General features: G+C 48.0%; 1 protein-coding gene across 1 annotated transcript in view; it reads right to left on the bottom strand.

Annotated features, from left to right (window-relative positions):
- LOC147699077 (sodium/potassium-transporting ATPase subunit alpha-1-like) overlaps positions 1-15,633 on the bottom strand; it is a 3,282,495-nt gene that overhangs the window by 976,813 nt on the left and 2,290,049 nt on the right. Inside the window, exon 17 of the mRNA XM_086936300.1 lies at positions 4,684-4,818. Within this exon, the coding sequence (XP_086792426.1) occupies positions 4,684-4,818 (135 nt within the window). The remainder of the gene's footprint in view (positions 1-4,683; positions 4,819-15,633) is intronic.

The following is a 15,633-nucleotide window of genomic DNA, read 5'->3' as shown; positions in this document are numbered from 1 at the left end:
GCGGTGAGCGTAGGTGAAATACAGGCGGGGAGGAGCGTGAGCATAGGTGAAATACAGGCGAGGAGGAGCGGTGAGCGTAGTTGAAATACAGGCGGGAGGAGCGGTGAGCGTAGGTGAAATACAGGCAGGGAGGAGCGGTGAGCGTAGGTGAAATACAGGCGGGGAGGAGCGGTGAGCGTAGGTGAAATACAGGCGGGGCGGAGCGGTGAGCATAGGTGAAATACAGGCGGGGAGGAGCGGTGAGCGTAGGTGAAATACAGGCGGGGAGGAGCGGTGAGCGTAGGTGAAATACAGGCGGGGCGGAGCGGTGAGCATAGGTGAAATACAGGCGGGGAGGAGCGTGAGCGTAGGTGAAATACAGGCGGGGAGGAGTGGTGAGCGTAGGTGAAATACAGGCAGGGAGGAGCGGTGAGCGTAGGTGAAATACAGGCGGGGAGGAGCGGTGAGCGTAGGTGAAATACAGGCGGGGAGGAGCGGTGAGCATAGGTGAAATACAGGCGGGGAGGAGCGGTGAGCATAGGTGAAATACAAGCGGGGAGGAGCGTGAGCATAGGTGAAATACAGGCGAGGAGGAGCGGTGAGCGTAGTTAAAATACAGGCGGGGAGGAGCGGTGAGCGTAGGTGAAATACAGGCAGGGAGGAGCGGTGAGCGTAGGTGAAATACAGGCGGGGAGGAGCGGTGAGCGTAGGTGAAATACAGGCGGGGAGGAGCGGTGAGCATAGGAGAAATACAGGCGGGGAGGAGCGTGAGCATAGGTGAAATACAGGCGAGGAGGAGCGGTGAGCGTAGTTGAAATACAGGCGGGGAGGAGCGGTGAGCGTAGGTGAAATACAGGCAGGGAGGAGCGGTGAGCGTAGGTGAAATACAGGCGGGGAGGAGCGGTGAGCGTAGGTGAAATACAGGCGGGTAGGAGCGGTGAGCATTAAATGAAGCAAAAGAGGTAGCAAACGGTGCATTACAAAAGTGAGTGCATTACAAAAGTGAGAATTGTGAGCCAACAAATACAAGAGGTAGCAAGTGACGTGTGCAGGTTACAAAAGCGTACAAAGGAAACATAGAGGTATAATACTGCAATATATGGAGGAAGGCTCCGGGGGACCCACGGACAACGTTGGGGGGGGGGCGGGGGCCCTGAAGCCTGTTTGCTCCCGGACAACGTCGGGACAGGCTGCTAGTCTCTTCATGAAAGAGCACTTGCTTGTCACAGGTTTGTCAGCCGCTAACTTTAGTTGAAATGGAATCAGAGAGTGGTCTGACCATACCAGTGGTATCGGTGTCTCTGCCTTCACGTTGTTAATTTTAGAAAATATTAAGTCAAGCGTGTGGCCCGCTCTGTGCGTGGGGCCCTTGTTGATGAGTCTTAGATTGGCTGTATTTAATGTGGACCTCAGTATTTCTGCAGGGACACATTCCTCCCTATCCATATGAATATTAAAGTCACCAACGACGAGAAATTGAGGGTGAAGGAGGGAGCTCTGGATGATAATATCCATCAGAGTAGTCAGGTGGGGCTCCTCCCCCCCCAGGAGGGCGGTAAATAACTAGTCCCGCTAGGGATAGTTGAGATCCCACCTGAAAACAGAAGTGTAGTCCCTCTAGTCCCTGAATAAGAGTAGGGGCTGAAGAGGTGAGTATGAGCTGCTCTTTGAATATGACAGCCACACCCCCACCCCTTTTTTCGTCTATCCGGTTGGAGAAACATATTTTATACCCAGAGGGTACAGCCAGCGCAATGGCTGTCATATTGTCCTCATTGAGCCAAGTTTCTGTTAGAAACAGCGCATCCCACTGATGCCCTTCCAGTAGCAACCAGATGTCGTCTGCATGCTTAGCAAGGGATCTACAAATCAGAAGGCCCGCTCTGAGGTCAGTGGGTACATAAGGGCTTGGGTTTAGTGAACCCCTCCACCTTCCAACCATCCGGCATTCCTAATAATATCCCACAAGCCCCACAAGCCTGAGGGAGGGTGGTAGTCCCAAAGTCGGTCCTGTGAGCGCAGGCGTCAACCGTGGTATTTAGAGACCACAGATTTTCCCGCGACCGCACGATTCTGCCCTTATGTGCAGCCTCACCGCCAGCATGCCCGGCCCCGGCCGCGATTTGGTCGCGGACGGGCGCAGACGGGCTTGCCTTAGGCGCGCCTTTGGCGCGCAAACGACGCGCCCGCTGCGCGTCCGGAAGATGCACATGTTAAGTAGGAAGTGAGTGATAGGAGGGGGCATGGCCTGATGTTAGTGGGCGTGGCCTCTGTGTTCCGGGGAATGGCGGCAACACAATCAAGTATCCCGCGGCAGCGTTCTAAACTGCAGCACGGTAGTGCCCAAGGGAGAGTGAAGGTAGGTAGGTATTGTTTTTAAAATCCCTAGTCAGCTCATTTGAGGATGATCTGAAAATTCAAGGAAAAAAATATATTTGCTGAATAGTGGGAGCCACAAAATCAGCTATGGTGTTCCAAAGTTTAGGAGGGCGTGGGTCGTCAGGTGATCCTGACTTACATCGACTTAGTTCTTGCGTACCGTGTTTAGAGCTATCGGCTCAAATTGTGTCAAGGTAGCGCAATCCGACATTTTACCAGCCAGATACGTTTTTACCGTTTTATTCTCTGGCCCAAAGGACTCATAGACTTGTTTAATTTTTGAGTCAAAGAAGTCTGAGATGCTGTTGCACAACATGGTCGACAGGGGAACCTCCCTCTCAACACACCTAGGTTTGAAGAAAGACTGTACTATTTTAAAGGTTTCTTTGCTCGAATGTTCAGCTTGTTGAATAGAATCAGCGTAGAACTGTTGTTTTGCCTTTCTAATGGCTTTGTGCAGTTTTTTGGATGCTTCCTTGTACCGGACTTTATCTGGGGGTCTGTAATTTAACCTCCAAAGCCGCTCCAGCCTTTTACAATCAGATTTTTGTATTCTGAGGTCCTGAGAGAACCAGGGAGCGGACGGGGAATCTCGTTTGGATATTGCGTGTGTAGCCGGTGCAATGGATGACACCATATTCCCGACCCAGTCATTAAGTAGCTGTGCGTCAATGTTGGCATTTGAGGTGAGGGTAGGTGTGATTCTGGGCAAGAACTGGTCCCATAGTAGCAGGGACTAACTTCTTCCATTATCTCTTCATGAAAGAGCACTTGCTTGTCACAGGTTTGTCAGCCGCTAACTTTAGTTGAAATGGAATCAGAGAGTGGTCTGACCATACCAGTGGTATCGGTGTCTCTGCCTTCACGTTGTTAATTTTAGAAAATATTAAGTCAAGCGTGTGGCCCGCTGTGTGCGTGGGGCCCTTGTTGATGAGTCTTAGATTGGCTGTATTTAATGTGGACCTCAGTATTTCTGCAGGGACACATTCCTCCCTATCCATATGAATATTAAAGTCACCAACGACGAGAAATTGAGGGTGAAGGAGGGAGCTCTGGATGATAATATCCATCAGAGTAGTCAGGTGGGGCTCCTCCCCCCCAGGAGGGCGGTAAATAACTAGTTCCGCTAGGGATAGTTGAGATCCCACCTGAAAACAGAAGTGTAGTCCCTCTAGTCCCTGAATAAGAGTAGGGGCTGAAGAGGTGAGTATGAGCTGCTCTTTGAATATGACAGCCACACCCCCACCCCTTTTTTCGTCTATCCGGTTGGAGAAACATATTTTATACCCAGAGGGTACAGCCAGCGCAATGGCTGTCATATTGTCCTCATTGAGCCAAGTTTCTGTTAGAAACAGCGCATCCCACTGATGCCCTTCCAGTAGCAGCCAGATGTCGTCTGCATGCTTAGCAAGGGATCTACAAATCAGAAGGCCCGCTCTGAGGTCCGTGGGTACATAAGGGCTTGGGTTTAGTGAACCCCTCCACCTTCCAACCATCCGGCATTCCTAATAATATCCCACAAGCCCCACAAGCCTGAGGGAGGGTGGTAGTCCCAAAGTCGGTCCTGTGAGCGCAGGCGTCAACCGTGGTATTTAGAGACCACAGGTTTTCCCGCGACCGCACGATTCTGCCCTTATGTGCAGCCTCACCGCCAGCATGCCCGGCCCCGGCCGCGATTTGGGCGCAGACGGGCTTGCCTTAGGCGCGCAAACGACGCGCCCGCTGCGCGTCCGGAAGATGCACATGTTAAGTAGGAAGTGAGTGATAGGAGGGGGCGTGGCCTGATGTTAGTGGGCGTGGCCTCTGTGTCCCGGGGAATGGCGGCAACACAATCAAGTATCCCGCGGCAGCGTTCTAAACTGCAGCACGGTAGTGCCCAAGGGAGAGTGAAGGTAGGTAGGTATTGTTTTTAAAATCCCTAGTCAGCTCATTTGAGGATGATCTGAAAATTCAAGGAAAAAAATATTTTTGATGAAGAATTTTCCCCGAGAATACCTTATTGTGAGATAATTCTTCCAGTAAAAGTGAGTATTAAGGGCCTTTGTTCTGCAATACCTACTTTTGTGTGTTTTTTCATCACTTAAAAAAAAACTCTGCAACCTTCAACTAGGTTTCAGAGCTTGCTATGGTTTGAGACAATATTCACTTGGTTTAGAGAGATAAATATTTGCAACTTTGCACACCGTCACAAGTGTGCAATTGGTCAATTCCAGACGCAATGAAGACAGCTACTTCTACAGTCTTTCTGCATTGTCTCTTGTACCTGGCAAAAGGCAGCAGCATGAACAATTCAAGCAGAGACTATCACAAGGGGTGTTCTCCTACCTGGAACTTATTGGTGGAGTTGAAGGGGACTTCGGCCACTTTGGTGTTTTTTTCCCTCATTTCCTTGACAGACCCGAAGCACAACTCGATGAACTTCAGGAGCGCAGTTTCAGACGCATCACCGGCCACTGACCTCTAAAAAAAGACAATAAGAAAACAGCATGATTACACCTCCATAAATTAGTTGTTTAGTTTATTTTGTAAGCTTTTTAAATAATTTGCACAATCAACATTTGCTTTAAAAATATGGCTTCAAACAGAGCCACACAAACAACAGCAGTGTACTAAAAGGACAATAAAAAAAAAGTCCAAACATTTGACAGAAGCAGATGAAGAGGAGTCTGGGACAGGCAGTGGACTGTCCAGTGGGTTGGCCTATCTTCTGGCATGGGACAGAAAGAGGTGAATATATGACAGGGGACAGAAATGCTCCTTAGCGTCTATGTGGGGGTCTGAAGAAAGAAGCTGAATAGGAACTGAATGTTAGGAGCTAACAAACACACATATATATGCTTAAATTGTAAAAGTTCATTTGGAATCTGTGCTCCTAGTCTGGGTGTTCTGCAGATCAGGCCCGATGGCAGAACAGTGACCATGTCCCAGGCAGGTATTAGGTGCACAGGCAGTGGAGTCCATTCTCCCAGGTTGTAAGTGCATCAGCCAATATGATACATAGAGTGGCCATGCGTCATTACACGATGACCATCTCTAAACTGGCTAGAACGAACCCTGTCGTGTTTGGTAAACGGTTTTGGAGGTATGATTCCATGCACTGTGAAGCTCCTCCGGGAGGCCCTCAGTGCTCCTGGTACCAGTATTTTAGACCTGGTGAGCAAACTATGGCTGCTGCGACCAGAGACTCAATTCTGCCCTCCTGCTGGTGAGCCAAGAACAAACAGAGGAAGGCAGGGCAATAGGTATCCTGTCACTGGGAGGTGTGGCCACCTCCCAGACAGGACTTAGTGTATTAGGACAGGGTGGGACGCTTGCCGGCGCCACTCATTCTGTTTGAAGGGCATACTTGGTGCCCTCCTTGCATACTCCAGTTCAAATAAGTTCAGGAAGCCGTTGGCTCCCGCTCTGTGCGAAACTGGACAAAGGACCCATTATCCAGCCCCTCCTCTGGGAGGGACCCCTGAATCGTTCCAGCCCTTTACTTAGGGTACTTAAGGGCTTACCTTTGAGTGGGTCACTAAAAGCGTTGTGGGACAAGATTTAGATCAGACACCACTTCATCTTCGGGCTCCAAGAAACTCCCACCTCAATCATCTCCTGCAGGCAAGATTGTCGTCCTCACCACATCCTTTGCACCGTGGGCCTGTACCTGAGCTACTTGAGGTCCTCCTGTGACTCCTGTGCCTCTGGCCTGTGGATCTACCTGAGGGTCTTCTTTTAATCCAGTGGGCTCCCCGGATTGCTTGGGCCTACTCCGCCTCCCCTGCTTGTGGTGAGGCCCTTGGACCTTACTAGTCCTAACTCTACACCTTTTCCCCTCTGCCACGTTTTTTTGCAGTTGCCAAGGCTTGTTGGTGTTCCCGGCGGACACCGACCCTTCAGCTGTCATAGGACAGCTTGTGAACGGCACCTGGTCTTCCACAACATAGCCTGGTCCACACAGCTGCAGCTCCGAGGTCATCGTCAACTATCCTGCATCTCCCGACATCAGTGGGCATTTGTTTTCTGAGTCTCCTGGTCAATCCTGAGGGGCATCTGTCCCTTCTGCTTTTAGGTACTTCTCAAATTGAATCCACCTTTGGGTTTCCCCGGACACTTTCACCTTCTTCATCAGCTGCATTTTCCTGAAGTCCTCCATCGAGTTCGACTGTGGTTTCCGATGCCACTACACACCTATGCACTCGGCTTCCCTGGTGTAGGTATCCTTGTTCCTAGGGTATCCACGGGTGGGGTGGCTCTTCAACCTTCTGTCTTCTACTGGGCTTCTTCAGGGTCCACTTGGAAGGGTCCTTCCTCTTTAAAATTGCAGCTGTGACCAACCCATTGACTTGACTTGAACACATGTTTGTGTTCCCACTCTGCACATGGCCTCCGTGGGATTTCTGGGTACTTACCTTTGGTGGTTGCTTGGGTCCCCAGCACTTCTACGTCTTCTGGGTACAGTCTTGACTCCAGTCATGTTTCGCACCCCTTTATTTTATTATATGGTTTGGTATCCCCCTGGTGACCACTGTGTATTCGTGCTACTTACCTGTTTTTATTACAAAGTATTGGGTGCATTGTATTATTGTTCTGTTTTAGTGAGTGTCTTATAATAAATACATATTTTTTAGATACACTGTATGGTTCTTTTCAATTTACCTATGCCAATAAGATTAGAATCTGGTAAAGCAAACAGATTTACACTACTTCTAGACTACGCCTGAAGGCTGCTCTCCACAGCTACCACTTAGAGAGCTTTCTAAGGTTGTCTAAGACCACTAAAATCACAAAAATGGTTGTCCGAATTGGTGTAGGGTACTACACTTACTTAAGTGAGCACCAAATACCAAGCCAGCCTCCTACACCAGGTTTTGGTAAAGCCATTGTGGAGCTGTGGAGCTCATACTGACCAACTCCCAGACCAGATACTCTTTATGGCTTTACTGCACTTACAATATCTAACAATGGACTTCGACACTATAGCTGTACAGTGCTCATGCAACTGTTTCCTCACATGTGGTCTAGTACACCCTGCTAGAGGGGTGAATTATCTAGGGCAGAGGCAATGGGTTGTAGGCCTGGCCCACAGGGAGGTGTGTTGTGTCGACTCTTCAATTTTCTATGTGCAAAAACACGCAACCTGCAATGGCAGTGTATAAAAGTGGGACCCGGTTCTTATGGTTACCCCCACTTTTTGCTTGATGTTACACTGTTTTTTACTAGTCTGACTGGGATCCTGCTAATCAGGACCCCAGTCTATCTGCTTTCTCCTTAAATTGGTATTTGTTTGTTTACCGAATTTTCACCCTTGAGGCGGAAGCCGGGGGTTCTCTGCGCTACCTGCGCGCTTTTTAAATAATGTAGCAGAGCCTTTCGTTATCGAATTTAAGAATAACGCACTTTTAATACATCAATATTTTTTAAAACCTAAATTAGTTAGCAGTGGCCCCCACCTTGGCACGAGATTAGCGTTGCCCAAGGCTCCTTCACTATCGCCTTCTGGACATCGCGACGCCGATTCCAGGCGCATTTCAGGCGCCATCTTGGACTGGGGAAGGCTGGCGGTCTAGCTGCTCGCTGGTCCCACCCTCCCCGGATATAAAAGGGTGCTTGCCTCCACCCTCGAGGTATTTGTTTGTTTACCGAATTTTCACCCTTGAGGCGGAAGCCGGGGGTTCTCTGCGCTACCTGCGCGCTTTTTAAATAATGTAGCAGAGCCTTTCGTTATTGAATTTAAGAATAACGCACTTTTAATACATCAGTATTTTTTAAAACCTAAATTAGTTAGCAGTGGCCCCCACCTTGGCGCGAGATTAGCGTCGCCTAAGGCTCCTTCACTATCGCCTTCTGGACATCGCGACGCCGATTCCAGGCGCATTTCAGGCGCCATCTTGGACTGGGGAAGGCTGGCGGTCTAGCTGCTCGCTGGTACCGCCCTCTCTCCTCCCACTCTAATGGCGGATATAAACAACAGGCTCTCCCGTCCGCGCAGTGGGCGCGCCGGCGGCGCGCCAAAGGCGGGCCCGTCTGCGCCCGTCCGCGCCTGGCCCGGGCCGAGGGCCAGTCCCCCTGGTCTTCCTGACCCGTGTGTCCCAGATTGCCCTGGCCCATATACGCCGAATACGCTCAGGGGTCTACGGCCTCCAATACAACAGTCTTGTATTTTATTAGACCCGATACACCTTGAAGGTTTGGCCTCTCCCCAAACCTGCCCTTGCTGCCAACTGCAGATACCTATCCCTCACAAATCCTATCCAAACAAACCTAAGACTCGTCCCTCCAAACCTTTTCAATTTGCACTTATAAATGTCCGTTCGCTGGGAAAACATCGCCAGGATATATCCGACCTAATGGAAGACAACAACCTAGACATGCTGTTCATGACAGAAACATGGATGGACAATTCATCCGACCCAGATATTGTCATTGCGGTCCCTAAGGGATTTTCTATCCACAGATTGGATAGACCACGTGGGAGAGGTGGGGGATTGCTTTTGTTGTACGTGATTCATACACGGTTAGAACCGATGCCATCCCCTTGCCATCATGTGAAGCTTTGCAATTCTCTGTCAAACTGACCCCCTCTGATAATTTCAAAGGGATCCTTTTGTACCGTCCCCCGGGATTAAGAACAGGATTTATCACTGATCTAAGATCCATCTTGGAATCATGCGCTCTTGACAGCTCCTTTACTGTCCTTGGAGATTTTAATTTCCATTTTGATAAACCTGAAGATAAGGACACTGCTATGTTCCTTGGGGATATGACTACTTTTGGTCTATCTCTTATGGTCAAATCTCCTACGCATGATAGGGGCCATACTCTGGATGGCATCTTTTCCAATTCTAATGACCTCCATGTAACACAAACCTTTCCGGTCACTTGGTCAGACCATTATGTTATCATGGCATCACTTAACCCTCACCAATTAGCTGTTCCCCCGAAACCCAGCAATACTAATCACACTTTCAAGGCATGGAACGATATAGACAGCTCCAATTTTAAAACTTCTCTAGTAGCCTCCATGCCTTCCTTCTCACAAGACCCAAACACAGCCACCTCTCAATTTTATGACTGGGTTGATGCAGCTGCATCCTCGCTGGTTCCTATTAAGCAAATATCCCGCAATAGATCTACTCCCTCAGCCCCTTGGTACTCAGCAGCCTTAAGACAGCAGAAACAACAATGCAGGCAGAAAGAAAGGCTTTGGCGGAAAGATTATGCCGAAGAGGCCAAAACCAAATATAAGGAAATGGTAGCCAAATATAAACAAATGATTGATGAAGCCAAGAAATCATTTTTTAGTCACAAAATAGAAACTGCAAAAAACTCGTATAAACTTTTGTATGACACCGCAAAACAGCTAGTTGGTCACTCCCCCAACTTGACCCCTCCCCCATCTCAACTTCTCTGTGACACATTGGCTAACTTTTTCTTTAGCAAAGTCAATGATATATACTCTGCATTTGCCACCAAAATTAAAAATTCTTCCGAAAGCACACTTAACACACTTATTGGTCCCACACTCACTCAATTTGCTGAAATTTCAGAAGCTCAGGCTATGGACATAACTGCTACCATCAGATCAGGTTCAGCACTTGATCCTTGCCCTTTCAAAGTTCTACTGCCAGTCTTAGAAGAGATTACCCCGGCCATATCCTCCATATGCAACGCCATGTTTAAAACAGGTATCTACCCTGAAAGTTTAAAAAAAAACATCATAAAACCTCTATTAAAGAAATCACATTTGGACAAGGACGAACCTAAAAGCTATCGACCAATAGCCAACTTACCGGTCCTGGCCAAGATAGCCGAAAAGGCTATGAACAAACAACTTTCCGCTTTTTTGGAACAACACCAGCTACTTGATGAAACTCAGTTTGGGTTCCGCCAGTGTCATGGGACGGAGACAGCTCTGAATAAAGCAGCTGACGACATCAGACTCATCCGTGACACTGGGGGTACAGCAATTTTGATACTACTAGATCTATCTGCAGCCTTCGACACGGTCGATCACACCACCCTGATTGACCGTGTCGAGGGCCTGGGGGTACAAGGGACTGCCAGCAAACTTCTGGCCTCTTTTTTGGCTGATAGAACTCAGGTAGTTACAACGGGACCATTTCATTCGTCCACCATGTCACTGCCATGTGGAGTACCTCAGGGCTCATCCCTAAGCCCGACACTTTTTAACATCTACGTGTCGGGCTTAGCCAATGTCATTCGGGCTTATGGGATGAGCCTCACATCCTACGCAGATGACACCCAGCTGGTTCTAGCCATCAAGAACAATGGCTATAAAGTGGCAGATGACCTCAGGGCTGGTATGATGGCAATAGGGAGTTGGATGGCCTCCAATTGCTTAAAGTTAAACTCGGATAAAACTGAGGTAGTCATCTTTGGACAATTAACACCTGAGTGGTCATCCAATTGGTGGCCCTCCTCCTTGGGCTCTCCCCCCGAGCCTGTTAGCAAAGTGAGGAATCTGGGAGTCATCTTTGATGACCGCCTCACGTTCCATCCACATGCCAACCAGATTACCTCTTCAGCTTTTTACAAACTGAAACTTATCAAAAAAATCCTCCCTTTTCTACCTGATAAAGCTGGTAAAACCCTTGTCACCTCCCTTGTGCTGTCCACCTTGGACTACTGCAATGCCCTGTTCCTCAATGCACAGGAAGGAGTCTTGAATAAATTACAAACAATACAAAACTCTGCTGCGAGGCTTTTGGGAAATATCCCTAAACATCACTCTGCCTCCAAAACCATCAAAGAGCTGCATTGGTTATCCATTAAAAACAGGATAAAGTTCAAGACCCTGTGCATTGTGTATAAAGCGTTGCACAACCAAGGACCAGCACATCTCATCCGCAATCTGACTCCTTATCGTCCGCTCAGAACACTACGTTCATCTTGTTCAGGAGATCTTGTTATACCCCGAACAAAAACGGTCTCATGGGGCGATAGAAGATTCCTGGTATCAGCCCCCAAGTTGTGGAACACTCTGCCACCAACGATTAAAGCCAGTCCATCTTTATGGTCTTTTCGTAAACAACTCAAGACCTGGCTTTTTAATCAATAGACCATCTATAGTTTCCTCAGGGTAAATATTCAGATACTTAGCGCCGAGACACCCACGGGCCTTTGCATGCGCTCTACAAATATAAAAAATAAATAAATAAATAAATAAATTAGACATGTACTAAAGTACACTACAGATTGGATAATGGGGTACCCTTATAAGCCCTTAGTATATTGTACATATGTACCCAGGGCATAGGTACCCCAGAGGCATCCCATGGGCTGAAGCATGTATTATGCCACCTATGAGAGGCCATACAAAATGGAATTACAGATCTGCCATTGCAGCCTGTGTAAGCTGGTGCATGCACCACTTACGTTAGATATAGGTTTACTATATCTATTGGTCACTACACTTAAAATCTATAAGTCACCCCTATAGCAGGCCTTGACAATCCTGAAGGCAGGGTGCTGGGTTTAACATGAGAGGGTGCCCCTGCATGAGCAAAGCCCCTCTCTAGGCTTCAGAGATCATTCTCCGGGTTCTGTGTGACACATCCAGACATATAAGTAGAGGTGCATTATAACCTCGCAGTAAATGCTTTCTCAAACAGTTGAAACAAAACATGTCATGTTTGGTATCAAACACCTTGGAATCATACCTCCACCCCGGTTACCATTAATTCATGGGGTCAGTGGTCTTTCCGGTATCAGCCTTCTCGACCCTGGCAGCCCAAAATGGTTGCTGCCGAGCAGAGACATAGGGGCCGATTCACAGAACTAACTTGAGACAAAATCCTAAACTTACTACTTTTGGTATTCACAGAAGTTAGGATTTTGTCTTAAGTTTGTCTTAAGACAGACTTAAAACAGACTAAAGTTAGGATTTTGTCTTAAGTCTGTCTTAAGTTTGTTAAGACAAACTTAAGACAAAATCCTAACTTCTGTGAATTCCAAAAGTAGTAAGTTTAGGATTTTGTCTTAAGTTAGTTCTGTGAATCGGCCCCACATTTCTGCCCTCCTGCTGCTGAGCCAAGCTCAATCAGGGGAAGGCAGAACAAAAGGCATCCTGTCACAGGGAGGTGTGACCACCTCCCAGATAAGATTTAGTATATTGGGGCTGGGTGCATTTCCAAAGTCCCTGAAAGTCTGCAACAGGGGCAAACTTGGTGTCCTTATGCATAGTCCAGTTCAAACCAGTTGTGGGAGCCGTTGGCTCCTGCTCTGGCGTGCACCTGGACAAAGGACATGGGAGTAACCTCCCCTCTGTCCTGACCCTCCCTTAGGAGAGGCCTCGGAATCTGTCCAACCCTATCCCGTGGGTACATAAGGGCTTACCTGGCTGTAGGACCTTAGATTTGACGTGGACAAGATTCTGTACAAAAAAACACCGACCTTTGACTGTCTGGACACTCTGGACTTCGCTGGACATCAACTGGGCCCGACTTCGTCCCCCTCTCCGTCCAAAGCATCATCTGTGTCTGTGCACTATACAGGCTCTGTGCAAGACCTGTGTAGCATCAAGGACAGCGGAAAAATCTCTTTTGGGGCGAAAAAGTCACTCCCCTGCATTCGCAAGCACAGTAACGCAACTGACGGGTCTGCTGTTCCTGAGCTCCTGCGAACTCTGAAGACTCAAGCAACACAGGAGATGGGTCCTATGTTACTTGAAGTCGTGCTGCCTTCTCACTGAGTTTGAGGCCAGTATCCCTCGTGGGGACAGCATAACCTGAACCCCTGTGCACCACGTACTTTTGCAAGTGCATATACTTGTTGGTGATTCCCGAACGTGTGCATTGGACTCCGTGTAGTCCTGACCTTGAGCAGTATTTCCAGTAAAGCACTCCGGCCTTCTCGCACCGAGTGCTCCGTGGGCTGATGCTTTGTGATCTTGCTTGATGTCCCCTCGCAACTCCAGGTCATCTGACCTGTGGGTCCTCCTGAGGGTCATATTTAATTCTGTTGGGCTTCTCTAGTTACTCCAGATGTGCCCTGACTCCCCATTGCTTGGTGAGTCCCCTGGACCTTGCCGGTCCACACCGTAACGTGCTTGACTTTCCTGTGTGGGTTGCTGTTGCCAAGGCTTGTTGGTGCTTCAGCCTAACACCGACCCCTCAGCAGTCGACATCCTTTGTGGGACAGCTAAGGTCTGGCTCCTGGTCATCCTCGAGGTCTCCCGGTCCTCGTGGCTGCAGAGCCAAGTATCCCCTCTTCGCACCTGAAGCACCTGGCATGGGTGGGCATTTGTCTACTGAGCCCCTGGTCACACTGTAGTGACCCAGACTCTGACCCCTCTACTTTCAAGTTCCTTCCATCATGAATCCACCCTTGGATTTCAACGGACACTATTCTTCCTTCCCAACAGCAGCTCTTCTTTGAAGTCCTCCAAAGAGAAGAAAACAAGTTACTTACCTGTAACTACAGTTATCCAGTATTGGTATCTTTCATAGATTCACATGCCTGAATCATTCCCCGTCGTCGAGGCGGGAGTCCCACGGTAAATTATATATATATAGCAGTGCCTAAAAACCATTAGTAGTAGGCTAAAAAGGGATATAGGCCCAACTAGGCCCAAAACTTAGCAGCCTATCTACCTCATTATGTAAAAAGAACTGAAAATGTAGCCTCAGCCAATCAGCTAACCTCACCCTCTAGAACCTTCCCAGCCCAGGCAGTTCTCCTCAGATTTTCCCAGCACAAGTGAGAAGTAGTATCCTATATAAGAACTGCCTAGCCGGGGAGGAGGGTGGGTGCATGTGAATCTATGAAAGATACCAATACTGGATAACTGTAGTTACAGGTAAGTAACTTGTTTTCTTATCCAGTATTGGGGTATCTTTCATAGATTCACATGCCTGAATCAGAGTAGCAAGCAGTAACAACCATAACTGTCGGTAGAGGAAGGTGGGAGACAATCCAAACCATATATCCCCACACAACCTGGAAGGTACTAGAGCAATAACATATCTCAATACATATGCAAAATCATGACAATACCTTCATATAATATGTATCTATATATAGAACATTAAAACAGTATATTAGTAAACATGTAGCAATAGAAAAAAGAAAAAACCATAACAGTCTGACCTCAGTGAAGAAGATGCTGCAACACTGCTTCTCCCACTGACGTATCTCCATGTAGTACCGGCTGCAGGCAATAGTGCTTCGTAAAAGTATGCACACTTTTCCATGTAGCAGCACGGCAGATGTTTTCCAGGGACACCCCTGCAAATAGGGCTGTAGACGCTGACATCATCCTGGTGGAATGCGCCTTAACCGTTCTTGTCAGGGGCTTGTTCGCCTTCTCATGACAGAAGACGATGACAGAGGAAAGCCATCTGGCTATAGTTGCCTTCGTCACTGCCTGACCACGTGTAGCTTGTCCATAGGCCACAAACAGTTGGGTAGATTTGCGTAAATCTTTTGTCTTTTGTAAATAGAATTTGAGGCATCTTTGGACATCCAAGGAATGCAGCATCCTTTCAGCTGGAGTCTTGGGGTCTGGAAAGAAAGTCTTGAGTTTCACCGGTTGGTTGATGTGAAACTGGGTCGGAACTTTAGGAATAAACTTAGGATGAGTTCTAAGTGTCACATAATCTTTTGAAAAATGTAGGAAAGGTTCTGATATAGTGAACGCTTGTATCTCACTTACTCTCCGGGTTGAAGTGAGGGCTAACAGAATAGCCACTTTCCAAGTCAAGAATTTAAGTTCCGATTTATGAATTGGTTCAAAAGGCCTTTTCAGCAACTGAGATAACACAATATTGAGATCCCACTCAGGAGGAGGAGGCCGCACTGGAGGGAAAACTCGAAACAATCCTTTAAGGAACTGTTTAATTAAAGAAGAAGAGCACAAAGATGGTTTGTTGTAACTCTTCCTGAATCTGGATATGGCAGCAAGGTGAACTTTGATAGAAGAAAAAGCGAGACCTGATCTGGCTAGAGACAGCAGATAAGGCAGAATCTTCTCTGGAGGAGCCTGTAGTGGATGGACGTCATGCTCTCCGCACCATAAACAGAATCTCTTCCATTTGAAGCGATAGGTTCTGATGGTAGACTGTGCACGAGCCTGAGATAGAACAGTTCTACAGTCTGGAGAAATCTCTAGGTCCTTAAACTCTAAGAAATCAGGAGCCAGGCGTGCAAGTGTAGCGACTGAGGATCTGGATGAAGTATTTGTCCTTCCTCCCTTGTCAGCATTGAAAGTGTCGGCTTGAGGCGCAGTGGAGGTTGATGGGAGAGTATCAGAAGCTCCTGGAACCAATACTG

Source organism: Lissotriton vulgaris, chromosome 8, assembly GCF_964263255.1.
Source record: "Lissotriton vulgaris chromosome 8, aLisVul1.2, whole genome shotgun sequence".
NCBI lineage: Eukaryota > Metazoa > Chordata > Amphibia > Caudata > Salamandridae > Lissotriton > Lissotriton vulgaris.
Note: the sequence above shows the minus strand (reverse complement) of the source record. Positions and strands in the feature narration are given on the sequence as shown.